The sequence below is a fragment of the Lipomyces arxii genome (genome assembly GCF_038497795.1).
Source record: "Lipomyces arxii strain Phaff 12-163 unplaced genomic scaffold V1512scaffold_3, whole genome shotgun sequence".
Lineage (NCBI taxonomy): Eukaryota > Fungi > Ascomycota > Lipomycetes > Lipomycetales > Lipomycetaceae > Lipomyces > Lipomyces arxii.
The window spans coordinates 889462-911626 of NW_027117702.1; the positions used below are offsets into that span (position 1 = coordinate 889462).

Sequence of the window (22165 nt, forward strand, 5' to 3'; positions counted from 1 at the left end):
AGAATTCTGATTTTTGAAGCGCAAGTTTTTTTTTCTTGTGGTTGGGTGTTTTGGGTTAGGGCTGTATTTACCTTAAATTGAGCCGCATGAAGTAGTTTCCTGGGTTTTAAATGTTAAAAAAATGGGTTGGACATTATAAGGACAAATGTCTTTGAATACTGGGCCGAAAGGTGTTGTTAATGATGCAAATGAGTCTATATTACGTATCCGAGAACAGAGAGAAAATGCGGCGCGAGAGCGGTATGCAGGCATGTTGTCCCGTGCCGCTATAGGTACGACGGTGCTTGATGATGAGGCAGAGGCAGCTCAGGAGCAGAAGCTCGCAGAGCTTGGTGATGAGGGTTTGCCTACAAATGCTGCAATTAAAAAGTACAATGTTACCAAGATTGCGCTGGGTGAGGACAGGAGTAACATAGGCGAAGAAGACGAGAATGATGATTTGGATTCGGAATTGGATGAACTGATTGATCTGGACCTGGATGGCGAACGGGCACGAGAGGAATTGAGTGTTTTGCAAAAGTGGCGAGATGCTCGGCTAAAGGAATTGCAAGAGTCAAGTTATAAGAAGTCGGTTAAACAGTACGGGTGGGTGAAGGACGTGGATTCAAACGGGTATCTCAAAGAGCTGGATGAATGCGAAACGGCAATTATTGTATTGATTTACAATGAGGTCAGATTACTCAATGTGCTCTTAACTTACATTGACAAACGAGATAGACCAATGAAAGCAGAATGATTGCTTGGGCATTTGAACGGCTGGCGCAACAATACGCCAACCTCAGCTTCATCAAATTGCATGGCTATGAAGCCGAGATCGATCCTGTTTGCGTTCCGACGATTCTAGCATACGCCAATCACGGGGAACGTATCATTGCGAACATTGTTCGGGTCATTGATGAGATTCCGTCGGATACTGACGTGAGTGGAGCATCATTAGAGACAGTACTTAAGCGGTATGAATGACAATCAATATGGATGAGTACGGGAGCGCTGACATAATACAATCATAGATTTGGAGCGCTATAGTGGTAATTGATGACATAAGCCGTCGTGGCGTACCCGGACAAGCGACAAAAAATTAAGGTTACGTTGCCGGCCCGAGTTAATTTTTTGGTCTGCAAACACTGACTGGCTTACTACTAATACATTTGAATGATGAAAAAAGGACGTGTAAAGGACATTTAAGGAAATATTTATATATAAAGAAATTTACAGTAAAGATTACGTGATACACACCTGTGCCAATTGATCATAAATTACCTCACAATCATGTCTGATAAGTACATTTTCAATCCTCAGCGCCAAAATGTATTCAATACTGGTGTTTTAATCGGAGGTCCTGGCATACAAGACGACAGGTCACTATCGCAACAAAATTTTAGTTCACTCATGTCGACCGCAACTCGAAGCGTAGGTCAGCAACCTGACGGAATGCAGTACTCGTCCAGTACACAAGGTGAAGACATCTGGCCAAGTTTCGTACCCCAGATGTCTACACAATCAAACGGAATTGTTGACAACAGAAACTCACAGTCAGAACTCGATGCGTGTTTGACTGAAAACGCAGACACATACACCACTGCTTCTGCTGAATGTTTACAACCCCAGCAGACATCAGACGCAGGAGAAGACGACGACGATCCACTTGTCAAGCGGAAAGCGCAAAACAGAGCGGCGCAACGGGCGTTTCGCGAGAGAAGGGAAAAACACGTCAAGGAGTTGCAAGACAAGTTGGCTCAGGCGGACGCGCGCATCACGAGTTTGCAGAACGAAAACCTGAGGTTGACAAAAGAATTGGACTGGTACATGGCAGAAAGCAAAGTTTTGAAAGAAGCCGCGATCGAGGCCGTGACGCAGCACCGGAACCAGAATGGGAAAAGTCCCGATGCATTCAACGCCAACGTTCCAGTCGTTTTTCCGGTAACTATGGCCATTTTACGTAATATTGTACTGAATACTGACGTTTTTGTTAGACGTTTGCAGAAATCGATGAGCAACGACGACAAATGCAAGAATTCCAGAAATCTAGAGTCAATGAAGTTGCGTTCAGTAGTCCGGCTCAGATCTGGGATGCATTGAAAGCGCATCCGCGGACAGAGAATTTGGACATAGAGGCCGTAATCAAGCTTTTGATGAACAAGGTCCAGTGCAGTGAAGACGGTCCTGTGTTTCTCGCGTCGGACGTCGAACAGGCGATCGAACAGGCACTGGTTGGACACGACAACACGACAACATGATATCTTGAGGTCACTGGCAAGCGGAGTAATTGGTCATGAACGCGGTTTATTGTATTATAATCATGATGGGAATCGAAATCTATGTTGAAGTAAATATGGTACATAAGAAATCAAGTCAGCAAATTCGCTTCTGTAAGCAACACTATGAACATTAATAAGAAGTATGACGACTCCTATCCCAAAAAACAATAAAGAGTCAAATCGCTATCTATAACATTTTGAACACAAAAGATATGGTACACAAAAACAAGAATGCGAAAATCCAATGCTCCGGCATAATGAACAAAAACACATAACGCAAAAAAATCAGTTATCTTCTTCAACTTCATTGAATTCATTAAGCGAATCTATTGTAACTATGACTTCCGATGGCATGTTCTTCAACAGCACATCCCGTTGAATCCGGATCGCATCCGCATAGTCATCTAAACATAAGTGCGCGAGGATAAATCGGTGACACCTGATCTTGTCCTGTTGGTCAGGTAATAAAAATATACCCCTAGAAATGACCCTGCGGATGTACGTGTCGGCGGTAAATACTTTCTTTTCTAGTAATTGGGATAAAAAATGTTGAAACAGTTTGATCTCAACGTTGGGAATTTGCAAAAACTCGTCAAATAGCTGGAACAATGCGTCAAAAACAGGTTTGCCCAGAGATGTCCATCTCATCAAGACCGACGTGGCCAGCTCAGCCCGACTTGCCTGATCGTTACCTTCACATATGGACCACTGGAAAAGTACCCGGACGAGTCTGTAATAATCACTATTGTCGTACTTGAGAGACGGCATAGAAACTGTTAACAGCAGCTCGTCTGAGATCTCACCAACGTCATAGGGAACATTAGCGTTTCGCAACACCACAATCAGTCTCTCCTGCTGATCTTCTTCTGTGCTTTTACCGGAAGCAGACAGTAGCGAGTTTTGGTGCGCCAAAGTCATGTTGTCCAAAGCAATCATCTCGAACGCTTTGTCTGCCAATTCTTTCGGTACATTGACACAAGCAATTGCTTTTTGAAGAATAGAGCGCATTGACGACCATTTGTCAGGCACTATGAATGCTTCTGATGACTGACTTTGTAAGTCCCAAACACATGACGCAAGCTTAGAAAGCAGTTGTAAGTATACTTCATTCGAGGACTTTTGCTTCTCGGCCGTCATCACATCCCATATAGACTTGATATGATTCAACAAGACTTGACCAAGCTTCTGAGACTTTGATGGTTGACTTGTGATCTTGGTCCAGAACAGACGAATAAGTAAAAGTGCGACTGGAATTCGTTCAAATGAACTTTTTTCTAACTGCACTATAGTCCAATCCAGAAAAAAGCTTCGGTCTATTAAGTCTTCAAAATATAAGTGAGATGCGAATCTAATCCTACTTCTTGTCAGATAAATTATTTGGCAAGATCATTAAAACATACCCGTAATCCATTCTATAGCGCCATCCCAGTCCGTCTGAATTCTTTTGGGCCGGATCTTGCGGCTGTCCACATTCTGAAATAAGTTTCTCCAAAAAGCTTGCTACCTGTATGGTCCATTCACGTACCCATTGAGCTTCCGCTACTGCTGTTGAAGCATTACTTCCCTTCCGTCTTAAGCCACGCAACTCATTGGCACCAACACATCTAGCAAACCAAACCGCTCTATGAATTGGCACACGCTTGTTACAGCATTGCTCGACCAAAATCTTGTTTCGCAAGCCATGTGGAATTGTGCGCGACAGCCTTCTTAGAGGTACAGAAGGTGTAGCTAGATCTTTGAGCCAAGCTTCTCTCTTGTGGTCGGTCAATGTGACACGAGGGGGTGGTTTAAAAGTTGTAGGAGGCATAAGCCTGCTAAATTCATGCCTTTTGTTTATAGAAGTCATCATAAAATTGGACAATGAACTTAATGACGTGGTCTGCCGCAGTACTGTTAATAACGCGTGCCGTGCTGAACCGGTTTCATTCTGGTGTAGAGTTTAGTACGCGTTGTCAAATAAAAACAGTACATTTGCATACAGGTAGAAACGGTTTATCCTCAAAGCCATGCTGAATATAACTCTCTGTTAGCAAATCTTCTGGGTGAGAACCATTCCAAGGAAAAAAATCTGGATATCCAGCTAAGTTTGCTGTGAGACATAATAGTGCAATTGGACCATGAAAGCATACCTTCAAAATTATCCTTGATCAATGGTAGTAAATCACTAGGTGGCGTCATATAATAAATCTTTGAGGCATTGTCATCGACGCGACTCGCAGTAGACAACAGGCCTTTTGCGGGGCTAGATGGGGCCGCAACTGGCGGCGTACCCGGTAGACTAGTGATATGAGTGTAATTAGATGACAGCGTTCTACGCTGAGCAGGAGGTGGTTGTGCCGGTTTCTGGGCATTGGTAGGCTGAGGAAAGTGACTTTGTCCGGAACTATACGGATATGACTGCTGAATTACTGTCGGAGTCGATTTCTGTGCTTTCAATGGATACGGCTGCTGCCTTGCCAGCTTTTGAGGGCCATTCGGTAACTGCTGAGAAGCCTGTGATAGCTGTACCGGAGTCTGAGTCTGGCCTCTGGCATATTGCTGCTGCGGGGTGGCACTATCAGACCCAGCTTCTATAAGGCCACTTCGCGCATACATATAGAAAACAAAAAATTAAGAAATCATTGAGATCATATGCAAATATTGAGATAGTATACAACACACTACTGGCAGTAATCGTTTGGCTGTCAGAGTTAAGTGTGACTGTGAAGAATAAATTATATTTGGTAGTTTGGCCAAGATATTATTGAATTTAATTGGGACATGCATAATTGTTAGAGGGTAAGGGTTATAATTGACTTGATTGGAATAAGGGTTAGTAAGGGTTAGAGTTTAGTGCCTGTTTGATTCGTCTCAGAACCGTGTGGTTACAACGATTGGATTCAAACTGTCTAATCGAACTTGTTTGTAGAATCTACTTTGTTTTATCAACGAATACCCGTAAAATTATGATCTTGCTGTGCTACAAGTAATCAGAAAGTGGTTCCCAAGCTCCGCTCAATGCCTTTATTGAGTGCAAACCGCAAGGTATGGTTAAAAAATGTCTGTAAGAATGTGCTCAACGTAGTTTATTCGACTTTTTGTGAACTTATTAACTTTCTGATGACGAATTGTATTACCGCTGGTCTCACAGTAGTATATATCTGTTGGCAGCGTATCCAAGGCGTCCATTTACTAGTCTTTACATTGATATCCTACGGGGTTTCCGCTAAGCTTTGTCATTTACACTGAAAGCAAAATCCACACCTATGTACTCTATAATTGCGTAATTTGTTGCTGTGGTTTCAAATGCACGGTTTAGAAAACCACGTAAATCTACGTTTATGAACCAAACAGGCACTTTAGTTTTAACCCCGCCTTGAAGTCGGTACAGAGACGCTAGTAGTACTGTCGCACTGGCGGCAAAAGATTCGTCTTAATTCTAAGAGTACATACTGAAGGATAAGGCTGGGCGTGGTTTAATAAACACTAATCAGTCACTAATGAACTACAAAATGTGACTATATATGTGAAAATAATAAAATATTGAGAATTTCGTCATGATATAAAGTACGCTGCATATAGAGTGTGCGTACATATAATCACGAATGTAGTAATCCTTACTATAAGCGGTAGTGGCAAGCGTTTATAGGTATATATTGATCCGGGTAACTGTGGCTTGAATTGAATAAGCCGACTCAAAATTGTTCCAATTGGTGAACGATTCGCATTTAGCACACGCGATAAGCAATTTTTGTGTCTATCAAAGCCCAGTCGAATCTGCTGGGACCACAGCGTAGTTGTTAAATGAAAGCAAGGACTTTTTTCGACATGGATTACAATGAAGTATTGAATGATAATGATAGTAATGATAATATTAAAGCAGTTGAATATATACATATATAATATAACTAGAAAGTATATCATGACATACATTGAAATTATAAAACGAGTCATCTTTGTCTTTCTTCGGCATGCAAAGACGTCTCATCTTTAACTGGTGCGAATTCGACCTGGGCAGGCTTGTTTAACGCGCCGCAGTAATAACAAACAGAGTTAAGTCGAAAGTCGACTTTGTGCTCTAGCAATCCTACTCTAACTAGTCGATCTTGACTTTTGTTCCCGCTCTGTCTTTTTTTCTCACCCACCCACTTACCCACTCATTCTCCCACTCAATTCTCTTAGTATCATCAATTACGAACACAAATTCTGATATTCGTCAAATCAGTAGTTCAATAAAAGATGTACGCATTTGAGTGTTCAGGTCCTGTATGGGATTATGACGATTTCACTCTATGCTTCAGACAAAAGTATGTGTATCTTTTATCTATGCAAACTACTGTGTTACTCATCAGTATTGAACATAATGTCAATTAAATTCGTACATTTCTATATATTAATCAAGTTCTCAATGGAATGCAACTAATCATCTAATTACAGGTTTCTGCAAGTGCTGGTCCCATTATTCCTAGTTTCCGTCTCATTTATTGTCCTGTTCTCTAATACACTGAAGAAGTGGCTTTTCGACTCTCGTAGCCCGGGTTATATTCCAATATCGGAAGACGATCGTGCTGCTTTCCGTGAAGATGCTCCTGAAGCAGCCTTATTGGCTGAAGAAGATGATGCCGAAGACCTTCAGATTTACCGTTTGAATACCGCTGTTCCCGGTAGACACACCAACGACGAAGATGAAAATGGAGTTCACCTTACGCTTGACGATGACGAGCGTCAGAATGAAGCTGATGACTATAAAGTCACGATTGTCAATCCACGTGGTAGTCGTTTCCGCGTTGCCTGTGAAGAGGTCTTCCTGTTCTCTGAGGTTTCTCTCCATGTCATTGCAATTGCAAGTCTCATGTGGTACTCTCCTGCGAGAGAAGATTGGGAGCATTATGGTCTCCGCGCATTGATTGGCAGTCTGTATTGGGTATGCCTGCTTAATTAAATTGCTGTCTGTAATAATACTAACCGCTTAGTGCTACGCAATCTTCCTGGTTAACCTTCGTCTGTCAAAGCCGTCTGAATTTAAGCCTTCATACCTCTGGGCTCATATTTTAGTCCTTTACGTTATTGCCTGGATCAATGCCTTTATTTCAGCCAGATCCGCAATTATTCACCCATACATGCGGATTATTGATTACTCGGCCGGTGTTGATTTGTTCTTGACTACTTTCTTGGTGGGCTTTGGCCTTTGCATGAACACTTCTGACAAGCCTATTTACATTGAGTCTCGTCATGGATACGTTCCCAACACTGAGCCTCTCGCGAGCATCGCCTCAAAAATGTCCTTTTATTTTGCTCAGCCTATCATTTCTTTGGGCTACTCCAAGATTTTGACTATGGATGATGTCTGGGACTTGAAAGAGGAAGATCGATCTGGCAAAATCTTGAAGCAATTCAGAAAGCATTTGTATGTTACCGTAATCTCACTCTCTGTAGCTTGTTCTAATCTTTCGTCTTTAGGAAAACAGTTTCTTTCGCTATGAGTCTCTTCAGATTCTTCAAGTGGCAGCTCATTCTCGGTGTCACTTGGTCGTTAGTTCACGCATGCTTCGCTTTCCTCCCCAGTATTGTCGTCAGAATCATTCTCCAGTATCTTGAAGACCCCGTCACCACCCCATTGAGTGTCGCACTTCTCTTCGTCGGGATTTTGTTTGTCAGTACATTCTTGGGTGCCATGGCTAACGGTCAGGCTTTGTGGAACGGTCGTGTGGTTTGTATTCGTATCCGTGCCATCATTATTGGTGAGTTGTATGCCAAGGCTCTGAAGCGTAAGGCTGCAGCCCACACTGAGGTCAAGGATAGCGAGCCCAAGGCCGATGGCGAAGAAGCAGAAAAGGAAGAGACAGATGTTGGTGGTGTTATCAATTTGATGGCCGTCGATGCCTTCAAGGTCGGTGAAGTGTGTGCTTATTTCCACTTCGTTATCGGTGGTGTTGCTATGCTTATCGTCGCCATGGTTTTGCTCTACAAGACTCTTGGTCTTAGTGCTCTTGCCGGTGCCTTCACTATGATTTCTATTTTACCCGCTCATTGGTACATTTCGCACATCTTCGGAATCGCTCAAGGAAACCTTATGAAGGCTACTGACAAGCGAGTTCACAAGACCAACGAAGTGTTGAACAGCATCAAGATTATCAAGTACTTTGCTTGGGAATCCCGTTTTTTTGACATTGTCAGCGAGGCCCGTCGTGATGAGTTAAACGCTCTCTACAGACGTTTCTTGATCTGGGCCGCATCTGCCATCGTCTGGTATGGTGCACCAATTTTGATTACCTTGATGACTTTTGGATTCTACACTATCGTTGCTGGGCACACTCTTACTACTCCGGTCGCGTTCAGTTCTTTGGCTCTGTTCAATCTTATGCGTATCCCTCTTGACTCGTTGGCTGAAGTTTTCACCAACATTTTGCAGTCCAAGACTTCGGTCGAACGTATCCAAGATTTCCTGGTTGAGAGCGAGACTGAGAAGTACACTCAACTTACAAAGCCTCGTGCTGACTCGGACTCTCCTTACCTTGGTTTCGAAAAGGCTACTTTCAGCTGGGCTACCGAACCTACTAATCGTGATTTCAAGCTTGAGAACATGGACATTGACTTCAAGGTTGGGAGTTTGAATTTAATTGTTGGACCCACTGGATCTGGAAAGACTTCGCTTTTGATGGCCCTTCTCGGAGAGATGAAGCTTCTTAGCGGTCACGTCTATCTTCCCGGTGTTACAAAGTTTGGTGAAGAGGCTGAAATCGACCCTGAGTCTGGCTTGTCTGAGTCCGTCGCGTACTGTGCTCAGCAAGCCTGGCTCTTGAACGATACCGTCAAGAACAACATTATTTTTGGCAACGTGCTCGACGCTGGTCGTTATAAGGTTGTCGTTGAGGCCTGCGGGTTGAAGCGTGATTTTGAGATTCTGGAAGGCGGAGACGAGACCGAAGTCGGTGAGCGTGGTATTGCTCTGTCTGGTGGCCAGAAGCAGCGTATCTCGCTTGCCCGTGCTTTGTACTCGCCTGCTCGTCATCTTCTTTTGGACGATGTCCTTTCTGCCGTTGATTCTCACACTGCTGTCTGGATCTATGAAAACTGCATTATGGGACCACTCATGCTTGGTCGTACTGTCATTCTTGTTTCACATAACGTCGCTCTTACGCTCCCCGGAGCAAAGCATGTCATTGTTTTGGAGAAGGGTACTATTGCTCAGCAAGGCTCTGTTCAGGAAGTCCTTGACTCTGAAATTTTGGGCGACGATGACCTTATCAAAAGCTCTGTCTCTAACGCACAATCTCGCAACATTTCTCGCAACGCGTCTGTCGCCAACCTGCAGAAACAGCTTGACATCATTGCTGCCGAAGAAGCTGAGCCCGCTATCGCTCTTCCTGAGGACATCAAGCCTGCTAATTCGAAGGGTGTTGACTCTAAGAACAAGTATAAGCTTGTGTTGGAAGAAGGACAGTCGACCGGAAACGTCAAGCTGTCTGTTTATCTTACTTACATGAAGGCGCTTGGCGGTGTTGGATTCTGGTTCATGAACGCTGCATTCTTCGGAGTGTTTCAGTATCTTATTGTCGGTCAGTCCTGGTGGATTCGTACCTGGGCTGACGGTATGTCTAGCAGCCAGGATATCACCGATATTCCTTCTGCTTTGTCCTATGTCAAGTCTAACCTCGCTGCTCCAGTCCGAACTTACATTGCTGCCAGTCTTCCATCGAGCATTCCATCTGTGGAGACCATTTACGAGAATACGATGAACCTGAAGCGTGATGTTCAGGTTGATATTCAAGCTCACTCTACGTACTACTACTTGTTTGTGTATGCGCTGTTCACCGGGGCTTACTTGCTCATTGTGTTCATGCGTGAGGGTTACATGTTTATTGGCAGTCTCGCGGCTTCGCGAAGCATTTTCGAGAAGTTACTTCACCGTGTCATGAGAGCCAAGCCCCGATTCTTTGATGCCACTCCTATTGGTCGAATCATGAACAGATTCTCCAAGGATATGGAAATTACTGACCAGGAAATTGCGCCAGTTTTCGTCAGTTTGGGGCATTCTGTATTGTCCGTTGTCGTCATCATTTGCATTGTCACGTACATTATGCCTATGTTTTTGTTTGCGGCTGCTGGAATCATGCTTATGTTCTGGATCATTGTCAAACTTTTCTTGAGCGCTTCTCGCGAAGTCAAGCGTATGGATGCGGTCACCAGAAGTCCCATTTATCAGCACTTTGGTGAGACCCTTGTGGGTATCACTACTATCCGTGCTTATGGTTATGAGGACCGTTTCATCAAGGAGAACGAAGAGCGTATTGACGACAACAATCGACCTTTCTGGTCTGTCTGGGTTTGCAACCGTTGGATGAGTTATCGTGTAGATGTCGTCAGTAGTTTGGTCTCGTTCTTTACCGCAGTCTTTGTCTTGATTTTTAACGGCAAGATTGATAGCGGACTGGCTGGTCTGTCTCTGACTTACGCTGTCATGTTTGCTGATGGTCTCATGTGGTTCGTGTGGCTATATGCCATGAACGAGATGAACATGAATTCAGTTGAGCGTATCAACGAGTACATGTACATTGAGCAGGAGGCGCCTGAAGTCATTGACGGCCACAGACCGCCTAGCGGATGGCCTGCGAAGGGTGCGATCAAGGTTGACGATCTTTCGCTGAGATACGCGCCTGGTCTACCGTTCGTTATTAAGAATGTGACGTTTGAGATTAAGCCCACTCAGAAGATCGGTATCGTTGGACGAACAGGTGCTGGTAAATCCACGATCGCGTCTGCGTTCTTCCGATTTTTAGAGGCGGAAACTGGTAAGATTATCATTGACGGAATCGACATCTCAGACATTGGTCTCAAAGACCTGCGATCGGCAATCACAATCATTCCACAGGACCCGACACTGTTTACTGGTACAATCAGATCCAACCTGGATCCATTTGATAATTACTCAGACGAAGCCGTGTTCAAGTCATTACTCCGCGTTCATTTGATCGACGCGATCCCACGACCGGGTGACGAGGATACCCTGGACGTGACCGAGCGACACAAGCGCAGAATTACTCCATTCTACGATCTGTCAAGTCCTGTTTCCGAAGGTGGCAACAACTTGTCCCAAGGCCAGCGACAGCTGATGTGCCTTGCCCGATCGCTTCTAAGGTCGCCAAAGGTCATTCTGTTGGACGAAGCCACTGCATCTATAGATTACAACACCGACGCCCAGATCCAGGAAACCATCAGGGAAGAGTTCTCGGACACGACCATTATAACCATTGCTCATCGACTGAGGTCAATTATTGACTACGATATGATCTTGGTGTTGGACGCGGGCGAGGTCAAGGAGTTTGCAAAGCCACACACACTGTTACAGACCTCGGGCTCAATCTTCAAAAGTATGTGCGAAAACAGTGGAGAGTATGACCAGTTGGAAGAGTTGGCCGCGAAGGCTTATGCTGAGCAAACCGCTGGCGAGGGTTCGTCGTCGGAGTTTGCGTCATAATTGTAATGAATTTATATATGCATTTGTGGTTATCTCAATCTGTGTACTCCATTTTTCTGTAAAACGTGGAATCTCAGTAAATGTCGTACGGCAAAGTTGTGTCGTAACGTCTCGTGTCTTTCATCGCAGGTTTGGACCGTTATTAACTCAATTATCAGGGGTGTAGATCATCTGGGGTAGACTATAATCTGCGGTTGCTTTATCAATCTACGCTTAAACTATGGAACATGAGCAGTGCTGCGATGAATACGCACTCAGCGGCCCAGCAAACTCAAAGTCAAAGTTGATGTTCATGCAGGTACGTTCTTGTAAAGGCTAGACTTTCTAAAGTCGCTATTAGTCTACGAAGCAAAGTAATATGGTGCTTAGCACATTTATTATATGTTTCATAGCAATCAGCGTAAAACATGCATCAGAGTCATTGCACAGATTTAGAAATATAGTTTCAAAAAAAAAATGATCCCACATCCCGCCCAGAACAGAAACCTGCCCCAGTCCCTCACTAGCTCCTTACAGGACCATACTAGCTACTCGCGATAGTGAATTGGAATAAACTTGAAGTGTTCACTGTGAAGTTATTATATTCTCGTTTGCTTCTCGTTTTTGTCGCGCGACTACTGCCACAGTTCGTCTTGCCTTTGACGTTTGTATATGGTCTTTGGCCCCCGCTAGACTCTTTGCTTCCATGTCTGCACCATTGGAAGTGGATCGCATCTATGGCGAGTTAGCTAGCATTCTGAAATGACTACAAATAAACATGCGCATCGCCAAAGCCGTAGGAGCTTTACACATGAGGAATGTATGTTTATGAATGTGAAATCTTAAAAAGAGGAATTTGGAGTGCTCTTTAAACGTTAGCGACAACAGCTATTTCCACGTACCGCCACAGAGTAAAAATCTAGATCAACAGAAAAACAGGGAGTCGCAAGGATCAGACGCAGTATAGAATTAAAGCGCAAAAGTCTCAAAAAACATCTCCTAATTGACTGTAGTTTTGTAGATCTCAACTTGATGGAAAATGGTTACTTTGAACGATCCCAGCGATGAAGACTAACACTAGAAGCTAGAAAACAATAAGAAGGTCACTCAGAATAAATTAAGTCCAAGGACGAAAAGTAAACTGTCAAAGATCAAATAACAGCTTTGAGCGTAAACTGATGGCTGTCACGCGATGAACCCCAAGACATGCGATACCAACTCTAGAACTTTGGACAAAGCACCAACAGAATACTCCGAATCACCCCGCCTAAGCAAGGATCATCTGTCAAAACCCTCTACCCAACCGTGCCTGTCACATAACATCAACGGTAAAGAAGAATCCCGGCCACATGCAGTCACGACTTCAAGTTAAAGTAGGGCACCAAGAAAGGAAGTGCTCCACTACAGCCAACATGACACAGAGAGACGAAGTTGTGGCAACACAAGAGTTAGCCCTCACTTGGTTGTTCACGGTTACGACTATGCAACTTTAAGCCACGAGCCGGGCGCCCCCAGAGACCCATGTCGAGCATGAACGCCGAAACGCTGAGAACGTGCTGCCCCCTCGGATATCTTCGGTGAAAAAGACAGAGCCGGTCTAAAGCACGACAAAGGGTTGACAAACACTGCAATCGAGATTGCTCCCCCGCAGCACTCTTTGAAAAGATACTGCACCATACAAGAGCAAGTCCCTGGATTGGTGAAATAAAGCAGTGCCATGGGATAGCATAAAAAAAAGTCAATAGACAAAAAACTGAAGTAAAAGACGAGAAGAAAGGAAGAAGGGAAACAAAGGAAACAAAGATAAACTGGGAATGCCCGTCATTTTATAATCGCAGAGGAAGCATATTGATGCACACACACCCAATGTGCGCGTCACATGTGCGCTCTTCGATACAGTTCCGACAGACTGAAACAACGCCAAGATCGGAAACTGAAATGTCAGAATTCAAGCTATTTGTCGATCAGTCAATAGACTGTTTCCCCTGACAGCTTCATTGTACTCTCATTATTCTCACGATCCCAACAACACCACTTTCGGCCCAGTTTTCCCGCTTATTCAGCCCAGTATCGCCACTTAAGTCCCATCAACCCCGCTTTATAATTGCTTGTTCCACCAACTTGCTGACCTTTGTCGCACCACATACTTAATTTTGAATTGATCACTAGCTAGCCTGAGTTTACAGGGTCTAGCCTGAGTTTACAGGGTCTAGCCGACCCCCCCCCCCGATTTCTGTCCATCCATCACAGGTCTTTCCGGTTGACACCACACCCACAAACTCATACTCTAGCATTTTATTCCCTCACACCGCCATCTTTTACAGTAGGGAAACACAAGTAAAGCATTTGCTCGCAACGAAGCTACTTGCTAGAAACAGGAACTACAGAAACACAAGATAATAGTACAAAACTCTCTATTATTTCTTTGCTACTATACTTCAAAACAAACAGAAAACAAACAGAAAACAAACAGAAGAAAAACAGAAGAAAAAATACTCGCACATGCATGGAAAGAATACAGAATTAAAACCGTAATTAACTTCGAACAGTGATGATTTTGCAACTACAATACAGTAGTAGTATCCAGTAGTTCAGTATAAAAACAAACAACCAGCGACTCTATTTTAAAAAAAGTATTATATAGTGTGGACGAACTGTGGAGTTCAGTTGAGAATTTGACGTGTTTATATATACTTTATCACCCCTAACCCCGTTGAAATGTCCACGCAAGAGAAGCATGCAACACATAACGGGCCTGTTTAGCATGTAGTTAGTGATTCCAGCAGTTTGTTTTACAAATTACACTCATTTCTCTTGTACGACGAAAACGTTGATGGCGGGTTAAATAAACATAGTAGTAACTTAATTTTGACGCGTCTACCAATTCTCTAAACTTTAATTATTACGCATTTCTCTACACACTCCAAATTCAACGAATTTCGCGAGTCATCAAAGTTCAAAATTATCCACTGCCTTCTTGATCAAAGTTACATGGCTTTGCTCATCCGCGTTCACGACACCCCTCTGAAACTTTTAAATCTTGAAAGGCATGCGAAACTTACATAGAAGACTCGACACAAATTGCTCATACGTTGCATTCACATAAAAACTAGTAGTAAAGCTAAACATCCATAATCTTTGTGGCGCCCGCGCCCAAAGCGTTAAATTTGGACAGTACAACACAGTTCACCGAGCTTTGATTCACATTATAGAAGCAACAGTGATATGCTGAGAATGTTCAGTTGCCATGCTAAAGCTCTACCTTGAAGTAATAGTTCAATGAAAGCCGTTTACTTTTGAGTCTATAAGCATCGAGTGTTGATGCCAAAGATGGTAGCAGATTTGAACGCTTTGCGAAAGCACGATCGTCCACATCATAATAATAATACCGTCCCAGCTTAATAAACCCATCTTACTCATTCAAAATGTTGTCTTCTAGTAATCGCTCAAGAACATTTTTGTCAAACGGAGCATAGATTAGTTCCGTCCCAATTGTGCCTTTGGTTGATATCAGCATTTCATGCTCATAGAACTCTGTTAACATTGTGCGGAAATTGAGCTCATTTGTAACAATAAACTCTTCCGAACACAACTGGTACAGTGTTTTAAATTCGACTCCAAATTTCGCAGGATCGTATTTTGCGCTCCCGTCTTGTTGTACATCTTCAATAGCTTGTAGCTGATTCGATATCAAGACACGATACAGTCCGCGTGCATTCGACGTCAAGCTCTCCAACACGTATCGCATACCGGCACTTCCTTGACCGGTTGCGGATACCCCGTTGAGTGTGTGCGATCTGCGCGAGCCGCCGCCGATTGTGAGCGGGTCAAAGAAAGACAGCTCGGCCGTGTAGGACTCAAACGTGGTAGCGTTATGCCACAAAAAATTAAACGACGACAGTTTAGCTGAGTCCCATAGCATAGGCGCGTTTATGTAGTCGACTGTTGCGACGATGTGAACGTCGCTGTGAGACGCTAAAGTTGAGAGAGCTGATTGCGCGCGGTCGGTCCTTAGCGATTCACCGTCTATGCTATGGATCACCAGTACAAGTTTTGGTTGAAACATAAGCTGACATGGTTTTGCGGCAGGTTTAGAGGACTTCATTATTAAGGCAAGCAGATCTGGTATGGCTTTAGGTAAATGAGGTCGAGTTCCATTAAGTAGAACACCAGCCGCCAATTCTAGTACTTCTTGAATTGAGGTGGCTGGATTATACCCATTAACTACAAGCACTTGGTCTGCATCCAGTTGCTCTTCAACAAACGATAAAACCATTTCTCGTTTAGATCCGAGTCCGTAAAACACTAAATTGAAATCCTGTGAGAGCTCAAATTCCCATTGAGAAAACTGTGTTCGATGCAGATTCTTTAAATCAGCCTTCCCACTTGTTTTTGACAATTCTTCTGCTAGTTTGTAATACTTGACATATTCTTTTGAAGACAAAGACGGCAGCTGTGATATCGAATTTGTCGAGAGTTCTGGTCGAGCAGCGTGTTGATCAAAATAACCTTCAGCGCCATCAAGGATTATTGCAGAATTAGGCAACCGTTTAGCGTAATATTTATCTGGTGTATCTGGATCGTCCATGATTACTTTACACTGAATAATACTGCTCTCTGTTGTCTGACATGATTGAATAATATTCTCGAGAACATCTCGAATTACCCCTGAATTTGACGCCGGATAGTTTAAATTTGAGTCACTCTGTTCTCTTAGACAGTACCACTTCAGGCACATTTTATAAAGAGAGAGGGACTGCAGTAGCTATTAGAACAAGTGGTAAAAATGAGTTGGTTGAGCAAAAGTCTTGGTCGGTTAATATTAGTCCGGTTCTACAGTACTCGAAAGCCAATTGACAAAAGTCGGTTTATTGCTACATCAGGAACGTACCCACAAGGATTTCTGGTTAGCGGAACATATGTCGGAGTCAAGAAGGATGCATCTCAGCTTGACTTGGCATTGATCTTTTCGGAAAATCCCTGTACCGCGGCAGCAGTGTTCACTCAGAATGCGTTCAAAGCTGCGCCGGTGCTGGTCTCGCAGGAAGTGTTAAAAGAGACGTCAGGATCTGGTGTTACAGGTATCATTGTCAACAGTGGATGTGCGAACGCTGTTACTGGACAGGGTGGAGTTGAGGATGCATGGTCAATGAGTGCTGCGCTTGACGAATCAATACTTCATGGTGCGATCACGCCAAAGACAAGCAAGACATTGGTCATGTCGACCGGTGTCATTGGCCAGCGGTTGCCAATCAGCAAAATTATCGGCGGTGTTGCTGGTGGAGTGAAGGCTGGTGGCACTGATCATGAGGCGTGGCTGTCAACTGCCAAAGCCATATGCACAACCGACACGTTCCCAAAGTTGATTTCAAAGGAGTTTTCCGTCAATGGAACGACCTACCGTGTTGCCGGTCTGGCTAAAGGCGCTGGTATGATTCACCCAAACATGGCAACACTGTTAGGTTTTTTTGCTACGGACGCTCCGGTCACTCCTGCTGCATTGAGCTCGATTTTGAAGTACGCTGTTGACCGCAGTTTCAACTCAATCTCGGTTGATGGCGACATGTCGACGAACGATACGATTGCCGCCCTTGCGAACGGAGTCGCAGGCGGTCCGACAATTGGCATTGGTAGTGAGGGATATGAAGAACTACAATCTGAAATCTCAAGCTTTTCTGAAAGTCTTGCCCAGCTTGTTGTTCGCGATGGAGAGGGTGCCACCAAGTTCGTTACTATTGATGTTGAGGTAGCCTTTTGATGTATCACATTGGTGACATGCTAATAATTTAGGACGCAAAAACGTTTGCCGACGCGAAAAAGGTTGCACAGACAATTGCAACTTCGTCTTTAGTCAAGACTGCTCTGTACGGTGAGGATGCTAACTGGGGCCGAATAACGTGTGCAATTGGCTACTCCGACGTGGATGTAAACCCGGCCAGGACGAGCGTATCATTTGTTCCTGTCGATGGGACAGAGGAATTGAAGTTACTTGTCAACGGAGAGCCCGAGAATGTGGACGAAGCACGTGCCAGTGAGATTTTGGCGGCCGAAGACTTGATTATCCGTGTTACACTCGGGACTGGTGGTGGACAAACTGCTCGGTACTGGACATGCGATCTTTCACATGAGTGAGTATATATTTTATGAGTTTGAAGCTGCATATCAGCTAACATTAGTTCAGATATGTGACAATTAATGGTGATTATAGATCATAATTGCGCTCGGTTTCAGTAGTTCTTTGTACATTTTTGCTAACATTCGTATCATCTTCAAGAAGTGCTTTTATTATTAAAAGCTATTTATATTTCACCTCAAATTCACGATAATTTAGATGTAAAGGAGGAGCGGCGTAGGGTCGATGTGTCCTTTTGATGTGGGTACCGTGCACACGCATACTAAATTTACGTACCAACCTTGCCTCGAGTCGCTCGAGACCTTCTCAACCTTCTGAGCCGTCTCGAGACTTCGACTTCCGCTCACCACAAAAGCATCCACACGGTAATTGCCAGACGCACCCGGTGAAAAAAGTAATTTTAGGCAGTATTCAGTCGTCGTTTTCTTTGTGATTTTTTACGCGTCTTTTTATCATAGCATTGTTTGAGATATGAGCGGTCGTATGTGCTCTCCTTATACTTGAACGACCATTGACACAATCACAGTCAGATTCCTTGACCTGGTCAAGCCTTTCTTACCCATCCTCCCTGAGGTCGCGGCTCCTGAGCGCAAGGTAATTTTGATATTGATTGAGCTGATGTCTAATTGTGGTTTATCGGCTTAATTGTACTCTTTGTTGACGGAGTGTTAATCATCGATGGTTGTTCTAGGTTCCATTTGATCAGAGAATCATGTGGACTGGTGTGACGCTCTTGATTTTCTTGGTTATGAGTGAGACTCCGTATGTAGTCTTGTTTGAATAGTCAGTATCCGTTTGCTAATTAGTTAAAGACTATACGGTATTGTCTCATCAGACAGCTCTGATCCTCTGTAAGAGAATTTCGAAATGCATCGTTCGCATGATTTAACAAATCTCTAGTTTCTGGCTTCGTATGATGTTGGCTAGTAACCGCGGTACTTTAATGGAACTCGGTATTTCGCCGATCATTTCGTCCGGAATGGTTTTCCAGGTATTTCAACTCTTCTCTTGAAAGTTGTCATTTCTCATTGGATTGCAGCTCCTCGGTGGTACTCACATCATTGATGTCAATCTTGATCTTAAGAGTGATCGTGAACTTTATCAGACTGCTCAGAAACGTATGTGGAGATGGAATCAATGAGTCAAGTCACTAACAGCACCCAGTCCTTGCAATCATTCTGTCAATTGGACAGGCTACTGTTTACGTTCTTACCGGCATGTACGGTCCCCCTAAGGATCTTGGTGCTGGTGTTTGTCTTCTGTTGATTCTCCAGCTTGTCTTAGCCGGTGTCATTGTGATCTTGCTTGACGAATTGTTGCAAAAGGGATACGGTCTTGGATCTGGTATTTCGCTGTTTATCGCTACCAACATTTGCGAGCAGATTGTCTGGAAGGCTTTTTCGCCTACTACTGTTAACACTGGAAGAGGGTATGTTGGATTAAACCGTTTACTGAGTTTCGGACTGACATGTGTAGAACTGAGTTTGAAGGTGCCGTTGTGGGCATGGTTCACTTGCTCTTCACCCGCAAGGACAAGAAGCGTGCTTTGAAAGAGGCTTTTTACAGACAGAATCTCCCCAACATGATTCAGTTGTTGTCGACCGCCGTCGTTTTCTTGGTTGTCATCTACCTCCAAGGTTTCCGTGTCGAGATCCCAGTCAAGTCTACTAGAGCCAGAGGACCATATGGATCTTACCCGGTCAGACTTTTCTACACTAGCAACTTGCCCATTATGTTGCAGTCTGCTCTTACTTCCAACGTGTTCATTATCAGCCAGATCCTGTTCAACAGATTCCCCGACAACTTCTTGGTCCGTCTCATCGGAGTGTGGGAAGCCACGTCCGGTTCTGCCCAGCTCCATGCGGTATCCGGTGTTGCGTACTACATGCAGCCACCTCTAAACATCTCTGAGGCCTTGTCTGACCCAATCAAGACTGTCGTCTACGTGACTTTCATCCTGACTGCCTGCGCCCTGTTCTCCAAGACCTGGATCGAGATTTCTGGCTCCAGTCCTAGAGACGTCGCCAAGCAGCTCAAAGACCAAGGCCTTGTCATTGCCGGACACCGCGAGGCGTCCATGTACAAGGAGCTCAAGCGCATCATCCCGACCGCGGCCGCGTTCGGCGGCGCATGCATCGGCGCGCTTTCAGTCACGTCGGACCTGCTTGGCACGCTCGGCAGCGGAACCGCGATTTTGCTGGCGGTCACGACCATTTACGGATACTTTGAGATCGCCGCGAAGGAGGGTGGTGCTATGCAGGGTATGTCGGACCTCATATAAGCAACTCGCTAGAGTCTTATGCGTCATCATATATGCGAATTACGAGATTTTTGCACTTGCAGTGCCAGTAGTGTAAGATACTCAATACATAGACTGACACGCACGTGCCTTTAAATGAAAAATAATAGCAATTACTGTGGCTTTTGTAGTTATTACAATGCATCGCTTTTATAGAACACCATATAACAAAGAAACTTTCTAAATGTCAAGACGTACAATACCCTTATATCTCAAGGAATTTGATAAAAAAAAAATTAAATAAGGTCTTGCCCGGATTCGAACCGGGGTTGGCGGAAGATCCAATTAATCAGAATCCGCAGTGATAACCAGCTACACTACAAAACCATTTTCGAAAAAATAAAAAATCCTAGTGTTTTTGAAGACTCAAACGCAAAAATTGATTTTTTGAAATGTGTTTTGCATACATATGATGTCTAATGTTACACTACACTCTCAAACAAAACTTGCTCTATTTCAAATAAGAATTGAGCTGAAGAAAACATAGCTTTAATCTATATATCTAATTAATACATATTTTAACTTTTGAAAAGTTTCCAGAAGTAAATTAATGGCGCAAATAGCAATGGCAATTTCAAAATGTATTTAAACTTTCGCAATACAATTAGTATTTACACATTCAACCTTAATTACATGTCTATCCAACCTCTGATCGGAATCAGGCATCATACTCTTCAATTTGCGGGCACGTACTGAACGGCCGGTGATTTCTAATTCTGGCGTAGTTTTTGTATAAGCAATGGACTTTAAGGACTTCAACCCTGAGAATCATATTCTGCTGGTACGTGAGTGTGGGGGTTGGGCTGTGAGATCAGGAAAGCTGATGTTGGATCAGGAGCAATCGCTACTGCGACTTCCTCAGCAGTTGATGCGGCAGAACTTCAAGACGTCGCAGAAATACATTGAGCGAGAAGTCGGTCATTTGAGTCATGCTACGACTGAGTCGCTTAACAGTTGTTTACAGAACGAGAGTCCGGACGTGTCGTTGAAGCAGGTTGATGCCATGATTGGCAGACTGCAAGGACTGAAGCGCAGGCTCGAAGGTTTGCGAGATGAGGAAGATAGACTGATGTCAAAATCTGGTGCCAGATTGAATCATTTGCAGGACTTATACGACATCAAGAGAGGCAGTGGTGAGAAATTTGAGCAGTGGAACCGGATCAGACTGCATCGGTTATTGGTCGATAGCATGCTGCGAAATGGGTACACTGAGAGCGCGAATGCGCTTATAGCTGCGAATGCGGACATCAAGGATTTGGTCGATGTAGATGTGCTTGTGCAGTGCAAGAAGATTGAGGAAAGCTTACGAAGTGGGAACACTGTTGAGTGTCTGGCGTGGTGTCAAGAGAACAAGAGTTTTTTGAAGAAGATCAAGAGCGGGCTGGAGTTTGAAGTTCGATTGCAGCAATATATTGAGTTGATCCGAAAAGGCAAGGCGATCGAGGCAATCACGTACTCACAGAAACATCTGGTGCCGAACTGCGACGCACATTTGGGCTCCGTTCTTCGATCGTCGGCACTCCTTGTGTTTCCTGCCACGACCGCCGAGGATGAGAACCCGTACCATGATCTGTACTCTGAAGATCGATGGAATCAGTTGGCAGACTCGTTCGTTACGACGCATCACATGCTTCATGGGCTCTCGATGCCGTCTTTGCTGCAGATCTTGCTCTCTGCTGGTTTATCTGCGTTGAAGACGCCGTCTTGCAAGTCGGAGAATCATCCGGTGTCATTTGTGTCAAACTACAGCTCATCGTTATGTCCAATCTGCTCGCCTGAACTGAACGAGCTCGCGAAACCGTTGCCGTATGCGCATCATGTTCGGAGTTCTGTTGAGTCGGATCCAGTGATGTTACCAAACGGGCGGATATATGGCCGGCAGACATTGTTGACGTTTTCGCAAAAGGCAGGTCTTCCGAAAGGTCGAGTGAGGGATCTGGTCACTGGAGATGAATGGGACGCGTCTGTCATCAGACGTGTGTATCCGAGTTAGTTTTGGCGTTTTGTTTGGTATTGCTGGTGTTGCATTTTACATGTTA

The 22165-nt window shown here is 44.2% G+C and overlaps 9 protein-coding genes and 1 non-coding gene across 10 annotated transcripts; 7 read left to right on the forward strand and 3 right to left on the reverse strand.

Annotated features, from left to right (window-relative positions):
• Window positions 1-110: 110 nt before the first annotated feature.
• On the forward strand, window positions 111-1138 carry V1512DRAFT_259730 (uncharacterized protein). Its single transcript, XM_066915704.1, has 3 exons — window positions 111-670; window positions 718-953; window positions 1011-1138. Exons 1-3 carry the CDS (start codon window positions 146-148, stop codon window positions 1024-1026), a joined length of 777 nt encoding a protein of 258 aa, XP_066773263.1. The 5' UTR covers window positions 111-145; the 3' UTR covers window positions 1027-1138.
• Window positions 1139-1148: 10 nt separating this feature from the next.
• Window positions 1149-2390, forward strand: V1512DRAFT_107568 (uncharacterized protein). The gene is made up of 2 exons (XM_066912882.1): window positions 1149-1920; window positions 1974-2390. Exons 1-2 carry the CDS (start codon window positions 1270-1272, stop codon window positions 2235-2237), a joined length of 915 nt encoding a protein of 304 aa, XP_066773264.1. The 5' UTR covers window positions 1149-1269; the 3' UTR covers window positions 2238-2390.
• Window positions 2391-2543: 153 nt separating this feature from the next.
• V1512DRAFT_246407 (uncharacterized protein) lies at window positions 2544-4853 on the reverse strand (the record flags this gene model as incomplete). The annotated part of the gene is made up of 4 exons (XM_066914426.1): window positions 2544-3612; window positions 3659-4185; window positions 4238-4338; window positions 4388-4853. The coding sequence occupies 4 exons, from the start codon at window positions 4851-4853 to the stop codon at window positions 2544-2546; spliced, it is 2163 nt and encodes a 720-aa protein (XP_066773265.1).
• A 270-nt stretch (window positions 4854-5123) lies between these two features.
• Window positions 5124-5668, forward strand: V1512DRAFT_259738 (uncharacterized protein). Its single transcript, XM_066915705.1, has one exon. It carries the CDS (start codon window positions 5256-5258, stop codon window positions 5484-5486), a length of 231 nt encoding a protein of 76 aa, XP_066773266.1. The 5' UTR covers window positions 5124-5255; the 3' UTR covers window positions 5487-5668.
• A 697-nt stretch (window positions 5669-6365) lies between these two features.
• On the forward strand, window positions 6366-11746 carry V1512DRAFT_259739 (uncharacterized protein). Its single transcript, XM_066915706.1, has 4 exons — window positions 6366-6544; window positions 6675-7161; window positions 7211-7644; window positions 7698-11746. Exons 1-4 carry the CDS (start codon window positions 6477-6479, stop codon window positions 11713-11715), a joined length of 5007 nt encoding a protein of 1668 aa, XP_066773267.1. The 5' UTR covers window positions 6366-6476; the 3' UTR covers window positions 11716-11746.
• Window positions 11747-15106: 3360 nt separating this feature from the next.
• V1512DRAFT_252007 (origin recognition complex, subunit 2) lies at window positions 15107-16282 on the reverse strand (the record flags this gene model as incomplete). The annotated part of the gene is made up of 1 exon (XM_066914695.1): window positions 15107-16282. One exon carries the CDS (start codon window positions 16280-16282, stop codon window positions 15107-15109), a length of 1176 nt encoding a protein of 391 aa, XP_066773268.1.
• Window positions 16283-16321: 39 nt separating this feature from the next.
• V1512DRAFT_259744 (arginine biosynthesis protein ArgJ) lies at window positions 16322-18033 on the forward strand. Its single transcript, XM_066915707.1, has 3 exons — window positions 16322-17440; window positions 17485-17822; window positions 17876-18033. Exons 1-3 carry the CDS (start codon window positions 16481-16483, stop codon window positions 17907-17909), a joined length of 1332 nt encoding a protein of 443 aa, XP_066773269.1. The 5' UTR covers window positions 16322-16480; the 3' UTR covers window positions 17910-18033.
• Window positions 18034-20301, forward strand: V1512DRAFT_259745 (SecY subunit domain-containing protein). Its single transcript, XM_066915708.1, has 8 exons — window positions 18034-18308; window positions 18354-18421; window positions 18519-18589; window positions 18640-18678; window positions 18728-18818; window positions 18867-18945; window positions 18992-19256; window positions 19304-20301. The coding sequence occupies exons 1-8, from the start codon at window positions 18299-18301 to the stop codon at window positions 20106-20108; spliced, it is 1428 nt and encodes a 475-aa protein (XP_066773270.1). The 5' UTR covers window positions 18034-18298; the 3' UTR covers window positions 20109-20301.
• Window positions 20302-20369: 68 nt separating this feature from the next.
• V1512DRAFT_t19 lies at window positions 20370-20453 on the reverse strand. Its single transcript has one exon. It is a non-coding gene; the product is annotated as a tRNA-Gln (tRNA).
• Window positions 20454-20865: 412 nt separating this feature from the next.
• V1512DRAFT_270192 (CTLH/CRA C-terminal to lish motif domain-containing protein) lies at window positions 20866-22119 on the forward strand (the record flags this gene model as incomplete). The annotated part of the gene is made up of 2 exons (XM_066917597.1): window positions 20866-20907; window positions 20962-22119. The coding sequence occupies 2 exons, from the start codon at window positions 20866-20868 to the stop codon at window positions 22117-22119; spliced, it is 1200 nt and encodes a 399-aa protein (XP_066773271.1).
• Between the last annotated feature and the right edge of the window lie 46 nt (window positions 22120-22165).